The 22,450-nt window shown below is 42.5% G+C and overlaps 1 protein-coding gene across 2 annotated transcripts in view; it reads left to right on the forward strand.

The window, feature by feature from the left end:
- The window catches only part of LOC106572859 (guanine nucleotide-binding protein G(i) subunit alpha-3), an 83,947-nt gene that overhangs the window by 13,597 nt on the left and 47,900 nt on the right, over window positions 1-22,450 (forward strand). For both annotated transcript variants that reach the window (XM_045696457.1, XM_014147400.2), the window contains exons 2-3: window positions 6,408-6,450; window positions 19,016-19,157. In XM_045696457.1, the coding sequence (XP_045552413.1) occupies window positions 6,408-6,450; window positions 19,016-19,157 (185 nt within the window). The remainder of the gene's footprint in view (window positions 1-6,407; window positions 6,451-19,015; window positions 19,158-22,450) is intronic.

Consider the following 22,450-nt stretch of genomic DNA (forward strand, 5'->3'; position numbering starts at 1 on the left):
TAAGGGATGGCCCCGTTGATATCTAACTGACACTACCCAACCTTTCCCTTAGTGCCTGGCAACTTTACTGCACTCTCACATCCCAGGCTGCATCATACTATAGTCCTGTCTATGAGCATTCTTCTATAAGCACATATCTCTGCCCAGCTGGTGGCATCAAATACACCATCCGTATCTCTGCTAGGTGATACACACCCTCATTCTGTTTTAACACAAAACGGCTGCTAAAAAGAGATTTCACCATCTTGCTGTTGTTTTATATACATTTCTTTGTCATATAAACTCCAGCTCAGTGTCCAGATATGAAAACATAGATTTAAACAAATTATTCTTGGACTATTTCTGTCAGTAAAAAGTTTGACTATGCTAAAACATCATCACATTGAGCTCATTGGCTGTCCTTCACAAGACCCTCCCATCACCATGGCTGTGCTTCACAAGACCCTCCCTCCCTCCTCCCATCACCATCACCATGGCTGTGCTTCACAAGACCCTCCCTCCCTCCTCCCATCACCATGGCTGTGCTTCACAAGACCCTCCCTCCCTCCTCCCATCACCATCACCATGGCTGTGCTTCACAAGACCCTCCCTCCCTCCTCCCATCACCATGGCTGTGCAGAACCATATGATTAAGAATTAGAATGTCATTTTAGTAGGATCTCCATGCACAGAGCACCCAGATATGTTGATGACAGCATCATCATCTTTCATCTGTATTTAATCTCCCTTCAGAAGTCTTAAAATAGACACACAGCACGCTCCAATCAGAGAGGGAGACACACGTTCCTATCAGAGAGGGAGACAGACAGACAGCACGCTCCCATCAGAGAGGGAGAGAGACAGACAGCACGCTCCCATCAGAGAGACACACCATGCTCCTGTCAGAGAGAGCGAGAGACATGAGGTGGAAACTGAGCTGCACTTCCTAACCTCCTGCCAAATGTATGACCATATTAGAGACACATATTTCCCTCAGATTACACAGATCCACAAAGAATTCGAAAACAAACCCAATTTTGATAAACTCCCACATCTACTGGGTGAAATACCACAGTGTGCCATCACAGCAGCAAGATTTGTGACCTGTTGCCACAAGAAAAAGGGCAACCAGTGAAGAACAAACACCATTGTAAATACAACCCATATTTCTTTATTTATTTTTGTACTTTAACTATTTGCACATATGACATTTGAAATGACTTTATTATTTTGGAACTTTTGTGAGTGTAATGTTTAACGTTCATTTTTATTGTTTAGTTCACTTTTGTTTATCTACTTCACTTGCTTTGGCAATGTTAACATATGTTTGCCATGCCAAAAATCAAATCAAGTTGTATTGGTCACATACACATGATTAGCAGATGTTATTGTGGTTGTAGTGAAATGCTTGTGCTTCTAGCTCCGACAGTGCAGTAATATCTAACAAATTACACAACATATACCCAGAGTTGCACACTTTGGGGAATATTTAAGAGGTGGAAACTTTCCGTGGGAATATATGGGAATTAACGGGAATATATGGGAATTTTTATGGAAATATATGCAAATTAATATTAATACCATTTAAATGTAGATGTTTTTAGCATTGGATATATTTACCATATCATATGGAGACAGAAACATAAACATTTGACCTTATCATAAGTAGACATAATTACAAATTATTAAATCCTTGCAATAGAAATAAATAAAAAAACATTTTAGTTACGAATTGAACTTTAATTAAATGAGTTAACTCTTCACATGGGATTATTTCACTGAACAACAAAAAGGGAATATTAAATGATCCCCAATGATCCATCGCATCTCCCAAAATTGTTTTCAACGTCTGTAAAATGATAGTCTAGAAACTAAAGCTTTTGTTGTCTTCCTCACAGGCTTCCATGTCTTCTCCCTGGACCTCCTCAATGTCCACCTCTTGAACATCAGACTATGAGGATTCATCTTCACTGTCACTTTCCAACCTTGTGAGGATAGCTCTTTGTTTGGCTCAAAAAGTCTCAAATTTGCCCGGATGGCCACCAATTTTTAAACCTTTTGTATTGGTCAGCCTGTTGCGTGCTTTGGTGTGTGTTCCCAAACAAGGACCAGTTGTGCTCTGAGGTGGCTGATGTTGGTGGGATTTGGAGGATGATGGAGGCAACAGGGGAAAGAGCCTCAGATCCACAAAGTCCCTTCCACCAGGTGGCTGATGAGATATGTTGGCACGACTGCCATATTGCATCTCCATCCCAAAGCCCTTGCTTGGAAGTGTACTTTGCCACACTGCCAAGATGGTGAGAGACGGTAGTGACGACACCATAGGCCTTGTTGATCTCTGCACCAGACAGGATGCTCTTGCCAGCATACTTGGGGTCCAACGCTGCGGCGTGTATGGGCTTCAGGCAGAAGTCTTCACGCTTTTTGATGTATTTCAGAACTGCAGTTTCCTCTGCTTGGAACAACAGTGAAGTGGGCAGGGCAGTACGGATTTATTCTCTTACATCTGCAAGCAGAGTCTGAACATTAGACAGGATGGCATTGTCTCCCTCAATCCGTGCAATGGCTACTGCTATAGGTTTCAGGAGTTTCAGGCTGCTAAGGCATGTCTGCCTTCAGCTCATCTGCAGTGTAGAGACCAGTGTGTCTGTTGTCCCTTGTGTCTGTGCTCTTGTAGAATACTGGTTGAGGGGTGGAGATGATGTAGTTAATTATTCCTTGCCCACAAATAAATCGACCACCAATCAGGGATGATTGCAATACAGTCTGCTTTCTCTATGATTTGCTTGACCTTCACTTGAACTCTGAACTCTGCATCCAGCAAATGAGTAGATAAAGCATGTCTGGTTGGAGGGGTGTATGCTGGGCGAAGAACATTCAGAAATCTCTTCCAAATACCCATTGCCTGTAAGCATCCGAGGTGAACCAGTTGCATACGCAGCTCAGGCAAGACATTCATGAGTAAAAAAAACCTTCTGATTCCAGGAGGACCATGAGCTGTTGCTATTGATAAGATGTCTGATTCATAATTTTCACCTCAAATAGAAGTAGAGGGACATTTGTCAGAGGTTGCTTGTTGTGAGCGCTGAGGGAACTTTATGCACTTGGCCAGATGACTCTGCATCTTTGTTGCATTCTTCACATGATTTGGCACAGTTTTTGCAAATGTCCACAGCTTTTCCTTCTACATTAGCTGCAGTGAAATGTCTCCACACATCAGATAGTGCCCGTGCCATTTTCCTGTAAAGATTAGAAAACATTTGTAAAAAAATAAATAAAAATACAATTCCATGTACAGATAAATAGTTAAGTAGTTAGATTATGCAACTCCTTTGTAAGGTAAATGTTTTAAAATGAAACAGCGATGGAAACGGCTGAATTAACACTCAGCAGTCTCAAGCAAATTAAACCCCACATGGTAGCAAAAACTAACTAGCAGAAATTGTTTAAAAGTTAAAAATGATTTAAACACACTTTGATGTAGGCTACTATTTACTAATTAACAAAAAATCATGTATGTCATATAAAATATATTCACCCCACCCAGTATTGTAATCAAAACTTACCAGAAAGCATGTAGTCCTTGGCTCAGACAGTGTAGTAGTGTGGGCTCAATAGCATCTCATTAGTGTGCAAGATCTTGAGAATCAGCTGTACATGTGATGGCAGAATGCACTGCGCATGCAGAGGGTTGCAATTCCATTGAATTGGGGATAGTTTAACCAAAATATGCCACAAGACCTAGAGTTGCCTTATGTGTATCCCAGAAAAAGGTTCACGGTTATATGCTAACTTTTTGATGAATTTAAGCAAGATTCCCAAAATTCTTGCGCTTGAATTTCCAGAGAAATTCCTGAAATTTACTGGAAAGTTTCCGATCCTTTGCAGCCCTAAACCCAAAACACACAAATCTAAGTAGGAATGAATTAAGACTATATACATATATGGACGAGCGATGTCAGAGTGGAACGGACTAAGATAGAGTATAATATTATAGAATACAGTATATACAAACTCAGCAAAAAAAGAAACGTCCTCTCACTGTCAACTGCGTTTATTTTCAGCAAACTTAACATGTGTAAATATTTGTATGAACATAACAAGATTCAACAACTAAGTTCCACAGACATGTGACTAACAGAAATGGAATAATGTGTCCCTGTAAAAAGGGGGGGGGGTGTCAAAATCAAAATAACAGTCAGTATCTGGTGTGGCCACCAGCTGCATTAAGTACTGCAGTGCATCTCCTCCTCATGGACTGCACCAGATTTGTCAGTTCTTGCTGTGAGATGTTACCCCACTCTTCCACCAAGGCACCTGCAAGTTCCCGGACATTTCTGGGGGGAATGGCCCTAGCCCTCACCCTCCGATCCAACAGGTCCCAGACGTGCTCAATGGGATCGAGATCCGGGCTCTTCGCTGGCCATGGCAGAACACTGACATTCCTGTCTTGCAGGAAATCACGCACAGAACGAGCAGTATGGCTGGTGGCATTGTCATGCTGGAGGGTCATGTCAGGATGAGCCTGCAGGAAGGGTACCACATGAGGGAGGAGGATGTCTTCCCTGTAACGCACAGCGTTGCGATTGCCTGCAATGACAACAACCTTAGTCCAATGACGCTGTGACACACCGCCCCAGACCATGACGGACCCTCCACCTCCAAATCGATCCCGCTCCAGAGTACAGGCCTCGGTGTCACGCTCATTCCTTCGACGATGAACACGATTCCGACCATCACCCCTGGTGAGACAAAACCGCGACTTGTCAGTGAAGAGCACTTTTTGACAGACTTGTCTTGTCCAGTCACGGTGGGTTTGTGCCCATAGGCAACGTTGTTGCCGGTGAGGACCTTTTTTACAACAGGCCTACAAGCCCTCAGTCCAGCCTCTCTCAGCCTATTGCGGAGAGTCTGAGCACTGATGGAGGGATTGTGCATTCCTGGTGTAACTCGGGTAGTTGTTGTTGCCATCCTGTACCTGTCCCGCAGGTGTGATGTTCGGATGTACCGATCCTGTGCAGGTGTTGTTACACATGGTCTGCCACTGCGAGGACGATCAGTTGTCCGTCCTGTCTTCCTGTAGCGCTGTCTTAGGCGTCTCACAGTATGTACATTGCAATTTATTGCCCTGGCCACATCTGCAGTCCTCATGCCTCCTTGCAACATGCCTAAGGCATGTTCACGCAGATGAGCAGGGACCCTGGGCATCTTTCTTTTGGTGTTTTTCAGAGTCCGTAGAAAGGCCTCTTTAGTGTCTTAATTTCTCATAACTGTGACCTTAATTGCCTACCGTCTGTAAGCTGTTAGTGCCTTAACGACCGTTCCAAAGGTGCATGTTCATTAATTGTTTATGGTTCATTAAACAAGCATTAGAAAGTGTTTAAACCCTTTACAATGAAGATCTGTGAAGTTATTTGGATTTTTACGAATTATCTTTGAAAGACAGGGTCCTGAAAAGGGACGTTTCTTTTTTTGCTGAGTTTGCGATGACTAATGCCAGAATTGTAAACTTTATTAAAGTGACTAATGTTCCATTCCTTAAAGTGGCCAGTGATTTCTAGTCTACGCCTTAAGGCAGCAGCCTCTAATGTGCTAGTGATGGCTGTTTAATTAACAGTCTGATGGCCTTAAGATAGAAGCTGTTTTTCAGTCTCTCGGTCCCAGCTTTGCTGCACCTGTACTGACCTCTCCTTCTGGTTGATAGCAGGGTGAACAGGCAGTGGCTCGGGTGGTTGATGTCCTTGATGATCTTTTTGGCCTTCCTGTGACATCGGGTGCTGTAGGTGTCCTGGAGGGTGGGTAGTTTGCCCCTGGTAATGCGTTGGGCAGACAGCTCCACCCTCTGGACAGCCTTGCGGGCTGTGCAGTTGCCGTACCCGGCGGTGATGCAGCCCGACAGGATGCTTTCAATTGTGCATCTGTAAAAGTTTGAGGGTTTCAGGTGACAAGACAAATTTCTTTAGCTCCTGAGGTTGAAGAGGCTCTGTTGCGCTTTCTTCACCACACTGTCTCTGTGGGTGGTCCATTTCAGTTTGTCAGTGATGTGTACGCTAAGGAACTTGAAGCTTTCCACCTTCTCGACTGCGATCCCGTCGATGTAGAATGGGGGGTACACCCTCTGCTGTTTCCAGAAGTCCACGATCATTTCCTTTTGTTGACGTTGAGTGAGAGGTTGTTTTCCAGGCACCACACTCCCAGAGCCCTCACCTCCTCCATGTAGGCTGTCTCATCATTGTTGGTAATCAAGCCTACTACTGTTGGGTCGTCTGCAAACTTGATGATTGAGTTGGAGGCATGCTTGGCCACGCAGTCATAGGTGAACAGGGAGTACAGGAGGGGGCTGAGAGTGAGTGAGAGAGAACAAACTGTTATAGGTTAACAAATGTAGGCCTACTTCTCATGTAATTGATGTCTCTTTTTCTTTGCAGGTGCTGGGGAGTCTGGGAAAAGTACAATAGTGAAGCAGATGAAGTAAGTTCAACCACTTCACAATGTGAGCACTTTGCAGTCCTAACTGCATTCTATGAAATGCTCCCTCTCTTTGATGGAAGCAGCACAGAACTAGAATGAGATGGTGATGAGAGGTTCCAAGCCTGTTCTATTCATTATGTTTTCATGGGTAGAATGTTGCAGTGATTAGTGCTTTTTGAGGTCGATTTTATTTTATTATTATTTTATTTTTTAATGATCACGTTTTATTTTACTAGATGGGCGTTATGAAATATGACCTTGAAAATATTTTTGAGCTTTTTGATTGAAATCCCAAAGCCAAATATTGCTAACAATCAGTTGGGAATACATTGAAAACATTCCATTGTCTCTATCCACATAGAATAAAGAGCCCCATGACAGTAGCTTATTAACCATAATTTATTTGCTTTACTTTGCTTAAATAAAATATTTCAGGTGTGTGTGTGTGTGTGTGTGTGTGTGTGTGTGTGTGTGTGTGTATATATATATATACACTGTGGCCAGTTTATTAGGTACACCACCCCGTTCATGAAAATGGATCGCTCCTAGAGACAAGACTGTGAGTCATGTGGCCGTGTCTTGCTACAGTTGAAGTCGGAAGTTTACATACACTTAGGTTGTAGTCATTAAAACTCGTTTTTCACCCACTTCACAAATTTGTTGTTAACAAACTATAGTTTTGGTAAGTTGGTTAGGACATCTACTTTGTGCATGACACGAGTAATTTTTCCAACAATTGTTTACAGACAGATTATTTCACTTATAATTCACTGTATCACAATTCCAGTGGGTCAGAAGTTTGCATACACTAAGTTGACTGTGCCTTTAAACAACTTGGAAAATTCCTGAAAATGATGTCATGGCTTTAGAAGCTTCTGTTAGGCTAATTAACATAATTTGAGTCAATTGGAGGTGTACCTGTGGATGTATTTCAAGGCCTACCTTCAAACTCCCTGCCTCTTTGCTTAACATCCTGGGAAAATCAAAAGAAATCAGCCAAGACCTCAGGAAAAAAATTGTAGACCTCCACAAGTCTGGTTCATCCTTGGGAGCAATTTCCAAATGCCTGAAGGTACCACGTTCATCTGTACAAACAATAGTACCCAAGTATAAACACCATGGGACCACGCAGCCGTCATACCGCTCAGGAAGGAGGAGACTTGCAAGCCGAAGAACACCATCCCAACCGTGAAGCACCGGGGTGGCAGCATCATGTTGTGGGGGTGTTTTACTGCAGGAGGGACTGGTGCACTTCACAAAATAGATGGCATCATGAGGAGGAAAATTATGTGGATATATTGAAGCAACATCTCAAGACATCAGTCAGGAAGTTAAAGCTTGGTCGCAAATGGGTCTTCCAAATGGACAATGACCATAAGCATACTTCCAAAGTTGTGGCAAAATGGCTTAAGGACACCAAAGTCAAGGTATTGGAGTGGCCATCACAAAGCCCTGACCGCAATCCTATAGAACATTTGTGGGCAGAACTTAAAAAGCATGTGCGAGTAAGGAGGCCTACAAACCTGACTCAGTTACACCAGCTCTGTCAGGAGGAATGGGCCAAAATTCACCCAACTTATTGTGGGAAGCTTGTGGAAGGCTACCCAAAACGTTTGACCCAAGTTAAACAATTGTAAGGCAATGCTACCAAATACTAATTTAGTGTATGTAAACTTCTGACCCCCTGGGAATGTGATGAAAGAAATAAAAGCTGAAATAATTTTCTTTACTATTATTCTGACATTTCACATTCTTAAAATAAAGTGGTGATCCTAACTGACCTAAGAAAGGGAAGTTTTATTTAGATTAAATGTCAGGAATTGTGAAAAACTGAGTTTAAATGTATTTTGGCTAAGCTGTATGTAAACTTCCGACTTCAACTGTATATAAAGCAGGCAGACGGGCATCGAGGCATTCAGTTACTGTTCGATTGAATGTTAGAATGGGCAAAACTAGTGACCTAAGCGTCTTTGAGCGTGGTATGATCGTCGGTGCCAGTATTTTAGAAATATCCGGCCTCCTGGGCTCTTCATGCACGACAGTGTCTAGGGTTTACCATGAATGGTGCAACAAACAAAAAAAACATCCAGTCAGCAGCAGTCCTGTGGGTGAAAACAGCTCGTTGATGAGCGGTCGAAGGAGAATGGCAAGAATCGTTCAAGCTAACAGGCGGGCCACAAACAGACAAATAACGGCGCAGTACCACAGTGGTGTGCAGAATGGCATCTTGGAACACACAACTCGTTGGTCCTCGTCACGGATGGGCTGTTACAGCAGACGACCACACCGGGTTCCACTCCTATCAGCTAGAAACAAGAAGAAGAAGAAGTTCCAGTGGGTACACGATCACAAACACTGGACAATTAAGGAGTGGAAAAACATTGCCTTGTTTGACGAATCCCAGTTCCTGTTGTGTCATGCTGATGACAGGATTTGGCATAAACAGCATGAGTCCGTGGCCCTATCCTGTCTCGTGTCGGAGGTACAGGCTGTTGGTGTAATGGTGTGAGGAATGTTTTCCTGGCACACGAGAGGTCCCTTGATACACATTGAGCAACGTTTCCATGCTGTTCTGGAGGCAAAGGGGGGTCCGACCTGTTACTGGATGAGTGTACCTAATATACTCGCCACTGAGTGTATATATTTTGTTTATGACTTTATTATTTAATATCTTAGACAACCATCTAATGCAGTGGTATTCAAACGTTTTCAGCGGGGACCCCATTTTTTTTTCCCCGCCAGAATTTATTGGGACCCCATTTTTTTTTTTACCCCTTAAATCCCACCCCAAATCTAATGACACAAACCTTAAAATCTCTACATTTTAAGATATTTACATAAACAAAAACGTATTCATTAGTTTCTCAATAGAAATGTTAAAACATAAAATTCTATCTCTTAGTTTTCAAAACATTAGGTTTTGAAAACATTAGGAACACCTTCCTACACTGAACAAAAATATAAATATCAACAAACTTTAAAATCTCTACATTTTAAGATATTTACATAAACAAAAACTTTAGTTCATTCGTTTCTCAATAGAATTGAGTTTTAAAATGTATCTCTTAAACGTTTGTGCGCTGAGTTTTCAAAACATTAGGAACACCTTCCTACACTGAACAAAAATATAAATATAAACACAACAGGCAACAATTTCAAAGATTTTACTGAGTTACAGTTCATATAAGGAAATCAGTAAATGTAAATACATTCATTAGGCGTAATCTATGGATTTCACATGACTGGGAATACAGATATGCTTCTGTTTGTCACAGATAACTGTTAAAGAAAAAAAAGGTAGTGGTGTGGATCAGAAAACCAGTCAGTATCTGGTGTTACCACCATTAGCCTCATGCAGCATGACACATCTACTTCACATAGAGTTGATCATGCTGTTGATTGTGGCCTGTGGAATGTTGCCCCACTCTTCACATATCTGGTGAGTATGCAGGCCATGGAAGAACTGTGACATTTTCAGCTTCCAGGAATTGGGGTTGTGTATTATCATGCTGAAACATGAGGTGATGACGGTGGATGAATGGCACGACAATGGTCTTCAGGATCTTGTCACTGTATATCTGTGCATTCAAATTGCCATCGATAAAATTCAATTGTGTTTGTTGTTCGTAGCTTATGCCTGCCCATATCATAACCCCACCACCACCATGGGGCACTCATGGTGTGGGGCACATTAGCAAACCGTTCGCCCACACGACACCATACATGCTGTCTGCCATCTGCCCGGTACAGTTGAAACCCAGATTCATCCATGAAGAGCACACTTCTATTGCATGCCAGTGGCCATCAAAGGTGAGCATTTGCCCACTGAAGTCGGTTAAGCCCTGGTGAGGACGACGAGCATGCAGATGAGCTTCCCTGAGACTGTTTCTGACAGTTTGTGCAGAAATGATTCAGTTGTGCAAACCCACAGTTTCATCAGCTGTACAGGTGGCTGGTTTCAGACGATCCCGAAGGTGAAGAAACTGGATGTGGAGGTCCTCGGCTGGTGTGGTTACACGTGGTCTGTGGTTGTGAGGCCGGTTGGACGTACTGCCAAATTCTCTTAAACGACATTAGAGGCAGCTTATGGTAGAAAAATAAACACAAAATTCTCTGGCAACAACTCTAGTGGACATTCCTGTAGTCAGCATTCAAATTGCTCCCTCAACTTGAGACATTTGTGGCATTGTGTTTTGTAACAGAACTGCACATTTTAGAGTGGCCTTTTATTGTCCCCAGCACAAGGTGCACCTGTGTAATGAGCATGCTGTTTAATCACCTGTCAGGTGGATGATTATCTTGGCATAGGAGAAACGTGAACTAACAGGAATGTAAACACATTTTTGAGAAATAAGGTTTTGTGCATATGGAACATTTCTGTGATCTTTTATTTCAGCTCATGAAACACGGGACCAGCACTTTACATGTTGTGTTTATATTTTTGTTCAGTGTAATATTGAGTTGCACCCCCTTTTGCCCTAAGAACAGCTTCAATTGGTCGGGGCATGGACTCTACAAGGTGTCGAGTATCCTTGTGAAACACTTACCCAATGCTTCCCACAGTTGTCTGGATGTACAGTACCTGTCAACAGTTTGGACACATACTCATTCAAGGGTTTTTCTTTATTTTTAAGATTTTCTACATTGTGAAATAATAGTGGAGACATAAACTATGAAATAACACATGGAATCATGTAGTAACCAAAAAAGTGTTAAACAAATCAAAATATATTTGATAACCGCTTTGCACACTCTTGGCATTCTCTCAACAAGCTTCATCTGGAATGCTTTTCCAACAGTCTTGAAGGAGTTCCCACATATGCTGAGAACTTGTTGGCTTCTTTTTCTTCACTCTGCGGTCCAACTCATGCATCACTCCATCATACTCCTTCTTGGTCAAATAGCCCTTACACAGCCTGGAGGTGTGTTGGGTCATTGTCCTGTTGAAAAACAAAGGGTTGTTCCACTAAGCGCAAACCAGATGGGATGGCGTATCGCTGCAGAATGCTTTGGTAGCCATGCTGGTTAAGTGTGCCTTGAATTCTAAATAAATCACTGACAGTGTCACCAGCAAAGCACCCCCACCATCACACCACCTCCTCCATGCTTCACAGTGGGAACCACACATGCAGAGATCATCCGTTTACGTACTCTGTGTCTCACAAAGACCGTTGGAACCAAAAATCTCAAATTTGGACTCATCAGACCAAAGGACAGATTTCCACTGGTCTAAAGTCCATTGGTTGTGTTTCTTGGCCCAAGCAAGTCTCTTCTTATTATTGGTGTCCTTTAAGTGGTGGTTTCTTTGAAGAAATTCGATCATGAAGGCCTGATTCACGCGGTCTCCTCTGAACAGTTGATGTTGAAATGTGTCTGTTACTTGAACTCTGAAGCATTTATTTGAGATGCAATTTTTGAGGCTGGTAACTCTAATGAACTTATCCTCTGCAGCAGAGGTAACTCTGGGTCTTCCTTTCCTGTGGCAGTCCTCATGAGTGCCAGTTCTATCAGTAGTTGATGGTTTTTGTGACTGCACTTGAAGAAACTTTCAAAGTTCTTGAAATTTTCCGCATTGACTGACCTTCATGTCTTAAAGTAATATGGACTGTCGTTTCTCTGTGCTTATTTTAACTGTTCTTGCCATAATATGGACTTGGTATATTACCAAATAGCCCTATCTTCTGTATACCACCCCTACCTTGTCACAGCACAACTGATTGGCTCAAACACTTTAAGAAAGAAATTCCACAAATTAACTTTTAACAAGGCACACCTGTTAACTGATATGGATTCCATGTGACTACTTCATGAAGCTGGTTGAGAGAATCAAAGTGTGTGCAAAGCTGTCATCAAGGCAAAGGGTGGCTACTTTGAACAATCTTTAAAACTTCTTTGGTTACTACATGATTCCATATGTTTCCTAGTTTTGATGGTTTCACTATTATTCTACAATGTAGAAATTAGTAAAAATAAAAACATAATATTTTTAATATATGTTTTTTCTTTTATTTCACCTTTATTTAACCAGGTAGGCCAGTTGAGAACAAGTTCTCATTTACAATCGTGACCTGGCCAAGATAAAGCAAAGCAGTGTGACAAAAACAATGACACAGAGTTACATATCAACAAACGTACAGTCAATAACACAATAGATACATCTATGTACAGTGTGTGCAAATGTAGAAGAGTAGGGAGGTAAGGCAATAAGTAGGCCATAGAGGTGGAATAATTACAATTTAGCATTAACACTGGAGTGATAGATGTGCAGATGATGATGTGCAAGTAGAGATACTGGGGTGCAAAAAAGCAAGAGGATAAATAACAATATGGTGATGAGGTAGTTGGGTGCGCTATTTACAGATTGGCTGTGTACAGGTACAGTGATCTGTAAGCTGCTCTGACAGCTGATGCTTAAAGTTAGAGAGGGAGATATAAGGCTTCAGTGATTTTTTTAAAATATTTTTTTGCAATTCGTTCCAGTCATTGGCAGCAGAGAACTGGAAGGAAAGGCGGCCAAAGGAAGTGTTGGCTTTGGGGATGACCAGTGAAATATACCTGCTGGAGCGCGTACTACGGGTGGATGTTGCTATGGTGACCAGTGAGCTGAGATAAGGTGGGGCTTTACCTAGCAAAGACTTATAGATGACCTGGAGCCAGTGGGTTTGGCAACGAATATGTAGTGAGGGCCAGCTAATGAGAGCATACAGGTCGCAGTGGTGGGTAGTATATGGGGCTTTGGTGACAAAACAGATGGCACTGTGATAGACTACATCCAGTTTGCTGAGTAGAGTGTTGGGGGCTATTTTGTAAATGACATCGCCAAAGTCAAGGATCAGTAGGATAGTCAGTTTTACAAGGGTATGTTTGGCAGCGTGAGTGAAGGATCCTTTGCGAAATAGGAAGCCGATTTCTAGATTTAATTTTGGATTGGAGATGCTTAATGTGAGTCTGGAAGGAGAGTTTACAGTCTAACCAGACACCTAGGTATTTGTAGTTGTCCACATATTCCAAGTCAGAACCGTCCAGAGTAGTGATGCTGGTCGGGCGGGTGGGTGCGGGCAACAATCGGTTGAAGAGCATGCATTTAGTTTTACTAGCATTTTAAAAGCAGTTGGAGGCCACGGAAGGACTGTTGTATGGCATTGAAGCTCATTTGGAGTTTTTTTTTACTTCTTTGGGCTCAAATCCTGTTAACGGGATCGATTTGACAACATCCGGTGAAATGGCAGAGCACCAAATTCAAAACAAATATTACAAATATTTAACTTTCATACATTCACAAGTGCAACACACCAAATTAAAGCTTAACTTCTTATTAATCTATCCACCGTGTCAGATTTCAAAAAGGCTTTACGGCGAAAGCAAACCATGCGATTATCTTAGGACAGCGCCCAGCATACCAACACATGAAAATCAGATTTCAACCCGCCAGGCGCAACACAAAAGTCAGAAATAACGATTTAATTCATGCCTTACCTTTTTGAAGAACTTCTTCTGTTGGCACTCCAATATGTCCCATAAACATCACAAATGGTCCTTTTGTTTGATTAATTCTGTTGTTATATCTCCAAAATGTCCATTTATTTGGCGCGTTTGATTCAGAAAAACACCGGTTCCAACTCGCCCAGCATGACTACAAAATATCTCATAAGTTACCTGTAAACGCTGTCCAAACATTTGAAACAACTTTCCTAATACAACTTTAGGTATTTTTTTACGTAAATAATCGATAAAATTTAAGACGGGATAAACGGTGTTCAATACCAGATAAAAACAAAGTGAAGCGCGTGACCTGGAGCGCGCATCAAAACATTTTAGAGCACTCGGCTGGACCCTCGTTCTGAACTGCCGTACTTCTTCATTTCTCTAAAGAAAAACATCAACCAATTTATAAAGACTGTTGACATCCAGTGGAAGCGATAGGAACTGCAAGCAAGTGCCTTATAAATCTAAATACACATAGAAATCCCATTGAAAACACTGTCACCTCAAAAAGGTCCTGGATGGTTTGTCCTCTGGGTTTCGCCTGCCAAATAAGTTCTGTTATACTCACAGACATCATTTTAACAGTTTTAGAAACTTTAGAGTTTTCTATCCAAATCTACAAATTATATGCATATCCTAGCTTCTGGGCCTGAGTAGCAGGCAGTTTACTTTGGGCATGTTTTTTCATTCAGACGTCAAAATACTACCCCCTAGCCCAAAGAAGTTAACTCGGTGTCCAAAGAAGGGCCAGATGTATACAGAATGGTGTCGTCTGCGTGGAGGTGGATCAGAGAATCACCAGCACCAAGAGCAACATCATTGATATATATACAGAGAAAAGAGTCGGCAGTCACTTGAGAAATACAGCTGCACAGTATTGTCTCTTATCAATGGCTGTTATATCGTTTAGGACCTTGAGCGTGGCTGAGGTGCACCCATGACCAGCTCGGAAACCAGATTCCATAGTGGAGAAGGTACGGTGGGATTTGAAATGGTCGGTGATCTGTTTTGTTAACTTAGCTTTCGAAGATTTTAGAAATGCAGGGCAGGATGGATGTAGGTCTATAACAGTTTGGGTCTAAAGTGTCTCCCCCTTTGAAGAGGGGGATGACCGCGGCAGCTTTCCAATCTTTGTGGATCTCAGACGATACGAAAGAGTGGTTGAATAGGCTAGTAATAGGGGTTGCAACAATTTCGGCGAATCATTTTAGAAAGAGAGGGTCCAGATTGTCTAGCCCAGCTGATTTGTAGGGATACAGATTTTGCAGCTCTTTCAGATCATCAGCTGTCTGGATTTGGGTGAAAGAGAAGCAGGGGGGGCTTGAGCAAGTTTCTGCAGGGGGTGCTGAGATGTTGGCCGGGGTAGGGGTAGCCAGGTGGAAAGCATGGCCAGCCATAGAAAAATGCTTATTGAAATGATCGATTATCGTAGATTTATTGGTGGTGACAGTGTTTCCTTGCGTCAGTGCAGTGGGCAGCTGGGAGGAGGTGCTCTTATCTTCCATGGACTTTAGTGTCCCAAAACGTTTTTGAATTAGTGCTACAGGATGCAAATTTCTGTTTGAACTAACTGACTGAGTATATTGGTTCCTGACTTCCCTGAAAAGTTGCATGTCGCGGGGGCTATTCGATGCTAATGCAGAACGCCACAGGATGTTTTTGTGCTGGTCAAGGGCAGTCAAGCCTGGGGTGAACCAAGGTCTATATTTGTTCTTAGGTCTTCATTTTTTGAATGGGGCATGCTTATTTAAGATGGCGAGGAAAACACTTTTGAAGAGCAAACAGGCATCCTCAACTGACGGGATGAGGTCATTATCCTGCCAGGATACCCGGGCCAGGTCGATTAGAAAGGCCTGCTCGCTGAAGTGTTTTAGGGAGCGTTTGACAGTGATGAGGGGTGGTCGTTTGACCGCGGACCCATCACGCAGGCAAGCAATGAGGCAGTGATCGGTGAGATCCTGGTTGAAGACAGCAGAGGTCTATTTAGAGGGCAAGTTGGTAAGGATGATATCTAAGAGGGTGCCCATGTTTACGGATTTAGGGTTGTACCTGGTAGGTTCCTTTTAAGAATTTGTGTGAGATTGAGGGCATCTAGCTTAGATTGTAGGATGGCCGGGGTGTTAAGCATATCCCAGTTTAGGTCACCTAACAGTACGAACTCTGCCCCCCATCTATCTTCAATCAATTCACATATGGTGTCCATATGGTGCACAGTTGGGGGCCGAAGGGGGTCTATAACAAGCGGCAACATTGAGAGACTTGTTTCTGGAAAGTTGGATTTTTAAAAGTAGAAACTCATTGTTTGGGCACAAAACTGGATAGTATGACAGAACTCAGCAGGCTATCTCTGCAGTAGATTGCAACTCCGCCCCCTTTGGCAGTTCTATCTTGTCGGAAGATGTTGTAGTTGGGGATGGACATTTTTGGTGGCCTTCCTAAGCCAGGATTCAGACACGGCAAGGACATCAGGGTTGGCGGAGTGTGCTAAAGCAGTGAATAAAACAAACTTAGGGAGGAGGCTTCTAATGTTACTAACATGCATGAAACCAAGGCTTTTACGGTTACAGAAGTCAACAAATGAGAGCACCTGGGGAATGTGAGTGGTGCTGGGGGCTGCAAGGCCTAGGTTAACCTGTACATCACCAGAGGAACAGAGGAGGAGTAGGATAAGGTTACGGCTAAAGGCTATACGAACTGGTCGTCTAGTGCGTTTGGGACAGAGTAAAAGGAGCAGATTTCTGGGCGCGGAAGAATATATTCAAGGCATAATGTAGAGACGAGGGTATGGTAGGATTTGAGTACAGTGGAGGTAAACCTAGGCATTGAATGACGATGAGAGAGGTTTTGTCTCTAGAGGCACCAGTTAAGCCAGGTGAGGTCACCGAGTAGGTGTGTCCAAACTTTTGACTGGTACTGTACTTTGGGTGGTAGACCATTCTTGATACACACGGGAAACTGTTGAGCGTGAAAAACCCAGTACCGTTGCAGTTCTTGACTCAAACCCGACGTGCCTGACGCCTAACTACTACCATACCCCGTTCAATGGCAACTTACATTTTTTTTGTCTTGCCCATTTACCCTCTGAATAGCATTTACCTGGATTCACCTGGTCAGTCTGTCATGGAAGTAGTAGATAAGGGTCAGTCTGTCATGGAAGTAGTAGATAAGGGTCTTAATGTTTTCCCCCATACAATAATCTGTTCTCATAATGTTTCATTCTGGTCTAACTTTCTCTGTGCTCCCCAACGAGCCACGCTCACCTTGGCTAGCGAAAAGGCTAGCCTGTGGTCATTGGGTTGTCACAGCTGCCCGTGCTGCAAACCTGTTTGATGAAATCACCGTTTTAATAGTTCTTCAAAGTAGATAAGACATAGTTTCAAGACTGCTACAACTATCAATCGGTTAGTAGAGCTATACCTCCTGAACTGTCTCTATCCCTCTCGTTTGCTGTGTTGTGTACATTTCTCTCTCATGGGGTCGTTGTGCTGTGCCGGGAAGAATAAGAGCAATGGATTCTGCTCATTGTTGTTAATTACAATGTTTTCTGAGCTGAACTAGGTTGAGTATTTGCCTATTGAAAACTACAACTCCCTACAGCATCCCACAGTTCATTCTTGATGTGATGTCTCTCGTGCTTGATAGGATTTGTCAACGGTACGTTGAGCTCAGGAAAAAAAAAATCAACTAAATAGAATTCAAGTAATTGAATCGTTCACTTTAGTTGTTTAATTATCAGAGGGGGAAAAAATGGTTAATCGCTCAGCTCTAGTTGCAGCCCAAATGGAATTCTATCAAACTCGCAAAGACCACGATGGTAGCATGTTGCAGTCCAAACTGAATTCTATCAAACTCGCATACACCACGATGGTAGCATGTTGCAGTCCAAACTGAATTCTATCAAACTCGCATACACCACGATGGTAGCATGTTGCAGTCCAAACTGAATTCTAACAAACTTGTATGAGCCACATCAAAGGTTACTGTTACCATTTCTGGTGATGACATTTTAATAAGTTGTGTAACTGATCATTTTAACTTATCAAACAGTTGCCTGATAAAAACGGCATTCGGAATATGCAGTACAGTAATTTGTGAGGGCTTAATGGTTCAGGGAGAATCGGCATCGACAGCCGAGTTCAGCTCTGTCAGTCTGTGTTTGTTTTGTGTGTGTGTTTGTTTGTGCGTGCGTGTGACTGTGTTCTGTGTATGCCTATAGAGACGCTAGCCTCATTTAACATGGCACTGCTCAGGCAGAGCGCGGATGAAGGAAGCACCCATTACATAACAAACTAAACAATGGCCACAGATGCTAGCCTGGCATGGCCTGAATAGACTGCCAACCCTGGATTCCCACATTAAGAAAGCCCACGCCTCGTCACTCATGCACAATTCGCCATGCTATTAAAAGTTGATTGTTTTTTGAAATGTCTTGTCCTAAATGTCCACACATACAGGGACATTTCAGTCATCCCTTAGACTAGAGACTTCTGTGAAGCCAATACCTGTAACTTGAATTCCACAAACCTTCCCTAAAATAACTAGGTTTATTTCCACATATCCCAGTTGAAGAATTACTGGAATAAGAAGAGAATTCACCAACCAACATTTCCGCAAACCAGGAACTTAAGAAAAGTCGCTACCCTACTTGTTTTTATCTGAAATCTAAAAGATCATCCTGAATGTTGTCCCGTTCTTGATCAGGGTTGCCTTATTAGAGAGTGGCTGTGATCCAATGTCCTCACCACATAGAGTGAGAATGCCTAATCCATTGCTTCATGCTAAGTGGATATTGATATTGGAATACACCCAGTGACTTCTGTGAAGCATTAAATCTTACTTGGGTTGATCTGAAACAGATCTGGGCTCAAATACTTGAAAAAATCATTTCAAATACTTTAAGTGTTTTCTTGAGTCTGCCTGATGGGAAGTTTTTGCAGTTTTGGGACTTTTTCTATTGGTTTATTAAACAAGCTCAACAGAGGGGGGGAAAAAGTATTTTTTTCAATAATATTTCATGTATTAGAAACCCAGGTCTGATCTGAAAATCTAAAAAGGTCAACCTCTATGTCTTCCCATCCAGGATCATCCATGAGGCTGGCTACTCTGAGGAGGAGTGTAAACAGTACAGAGTGGTGGTGTACAGCAACACTATCCAGTCTATCATCGCCATCATCAGAGCCATGGGACGCCTAAAGATAGACTTTGGGGACGCCACACGAGCGGTAGGCATATTGTTCTGTCTTTGTGTTCCACTTGTTCTATGTATTCTAGACTAGCTGAATCAAGGGGTTGGGTTGTTCTTGAATATATTTTAAGTATCTGGAACTGGCTCCAGAATCCATTTGGGGGAAACACTGGTCAATTTATCAGTGATAATTGCTGTTCATTGACTACAGCTCAGCGTTCAACACCGTTATCCCCTCCAAGCTCGTCATCAAGCTTAGGATCGCCTCCATCCACTTCAACAGGGCGACAGTGGAGCAGGTAGACGGCTTCAAGTTCCTCGGTGTCTAAATCACTAAAGGCTTAAAATGGTCCACACACACACACACACACACACACACACACACACACACACACGTCGTGAAGAAGGCACGACAGTGCCTTTTCCCCCACAGGAGGTCGAAAAAGTTTGGCATGGTCCCTCCAATCCTCAAATGATTCGACAACGGTAGAATTGAGAACATATTGACTGGCTGCATCAGTCTGCTTGTTATGGCAATAGCACCGGCCCTCGATTGCATGGCCCTACAGAGGGTTGTGTGGGCAGCCCAGTACATCACTGGGGTGGAGCTTCCTGCCATCCAGGACCTCTCTATCAGGAGATGTGAAAAGAAGGTCCGGAAAATCGTCAAAGACCCCAACCACCCAAGCCATAGACTCTTTTCGCTGCTGCTGCATGGCAAGAGGTACCGGGGCATCAAGTCTGACACCAACAAGCTCTTGAAGAGCTTCTGTCCCCAAGCAATACGACTGATAAATAGCTAAGTTAGCTAAATAGCTACACTGACTGAGTTTACCTCGTATCTTTTATTGACCTTTTTATTTCAATATTTGCACACTTTGTTTCTATGCACACTCACAGGGCCCTACACACTCATACACACTGTCACTCCAAAACACACACACACATACATACATACAGTCATACATACATACAGTCATACAGTCATCCCAACACACACATACATACATACATACATACATACAGTCATCCCAACACACACATACATACACACACACTGTCATCCCAACACACACATGCATACACGCACACAGCCACTCCAAAACACACACACACATACATGCATACAGTCATACAGTACATACATACATACATACATACATACATACATACATACATACATACATACATACATACATACATACATACATACATACAGTCATACATACAGTCATACAGTCATCCCAACACACACATTACATACATACATACAGTCATACAGTCATCCCAACACACACATACATACATACATACAGTCATACAGTCATCCCAACACACACATACATACACACACACTGTCATCCCAACACACACATACATACACACACACTGTCACTCCAACACACGCATACATACATACATACATACATACATACATACATGCATGCATACAGTCATCCCAACACACACACTGTCATCCCAACACACACATACATACACACACACAGCCACTCCAACACACACACAAACACACTCACTCCAACACACACACACTGTCACCCCAACACACACACACTGTCACTCCAACACACTGTCGTAGCGTTGACTATCATTAAATGTGAAGACTGTATATTATCACATCAATTCTCTGTGTAATTTTAATTACGTCATTAAACTAATGATGCAACTTTAACTAGGAAGTCGGGGCACCACGGGAACATGTTGTTTAGAGTGTCAATTTCCCGAATTTAACTCTCTTCAGATATTTTCATATCTTATCGATTACGGTCACTTATTAATTTATTATTACCTCATCAGTCATATTCTGAATGTCTCAAACCCTTGGATATCTTCACGAACCCTAGCCTAGGTCATGAATCAGTGATATACAAATTGTTTTAATTATTTATTTACTAACTAACTTAATTACATAAACACACACACACACACACAAATAGGTCATACATTGGTATCTGACATGATAGAAAAGTCCCTGGTGGGCTAAGCCTATATGACGGCTTGGCAGACAAAGGAAAGGGGTGGGGGACAGCTCAAGAGCAGGAAACTCAGAGCTGATAACTACACTCATGGAAATTGCTAATACTTTGAACATGAACAACCATTAGTTCGAGAATAAATAGCAATTTACATATTTACGAGTATGTTTTGGTTGTCCCTCTCTGCGATCGCCGGTCCGTCTGCTGGATAGTCATTTGACAGAAAGCCTCAGGTTTGTCCACCAGAGATCAGAGTCCGTCGGAGTTGTAGGTTGTTATAATGGATACTTCAGAGTAGGGGAGAGCGAGGTATGTCGTCACACTTTTCACGCTGTCTAACATTTACTGGGCACAATACATCACAATGGTATAAATGTCATACCAAATGAAAGTAGCAAGTCTTGGGCACATTTTGTGTTCATTACATCTTCATATCTTATTTCAGTACGGAGTTGTAGACCGTTAAATAGAGAGTGTACTTGTGACAATTTGCCCCATCAGTGGGTAAATTGTCACACTACGTCGGGTAAATTATCACCTTGGATTATCAACAAATAAGAACAACTCATTCATTGAATATTGATTTTTAATTTCAAATTCAACTTCATTAAAGAACTCTAAATAAAAACAATCATGCCTTTCAATCAAAACAATAATGCTGGCAGAGCATGACAACTTTACTTTGAAATCGAACGTTCTCATTGATCCACGGTATTTGTTGGAATCGTTATGGAATGTAATGGTGCAGATAACTTGCTTAAATGTTTAAAGTCTTAACAAAACAGACGTGGTGTTTAAACACAATAATGCGCCGTTTTGTAACGGCATATACGACGTACATCCGTATCTGACTAATCAGACTCATCTTCAGAGTCACAGTTCTGGCACACATAAATTGCCTGGCCTGAGGTACAAGAATCATGGGCTCATTTGTTGCATCTCACACACTTCACCCAAGTCTCCTTTGGAACGCTGTTTTAAGATGGATCCACACAGATGAGGCAGAAGCACTCCTCTTCATCTGATGAAGACTCTTCTACGATTTGTATTTTTTTTAGCTGCCCCCTTGTTCTTTGCTGATCCAGATTTTCACCCCCGGCCCCCCCGCTTCCCTTTCTTCGGAAACAGCCTTTTGCTAGATTGTGCCTTATTCATTTCCATTTCAAGTGCCTGCTTCACTGGTGTGTCAGTTAGAATTGCGGTTTTGCGCCGTTTTCTGCCTTGTCAAGCTGGTTTTCAGGGGGCCAGCTTTTTGATCTGGCGGATGTCCTCTGGAGTTGGTAGTCCGCTGTCAGCAATGGCATTGCTGGGCAAGGGTGAGCTGGTGCTGGCA

This window comes from Salmo salar, chromosome ssa15 (genome assembly GCF_905237065.1).
Source record: "Salmo salar chromosome ssa15, Ssal_v3.1, whole genome shotgun sequence".
Taxonomy (NCBI): Eukaryota; Metazoa; Chordata; class Actinopteri; order Salmoniformes; family Salmonidae; genus Salmo; species Salmo salar.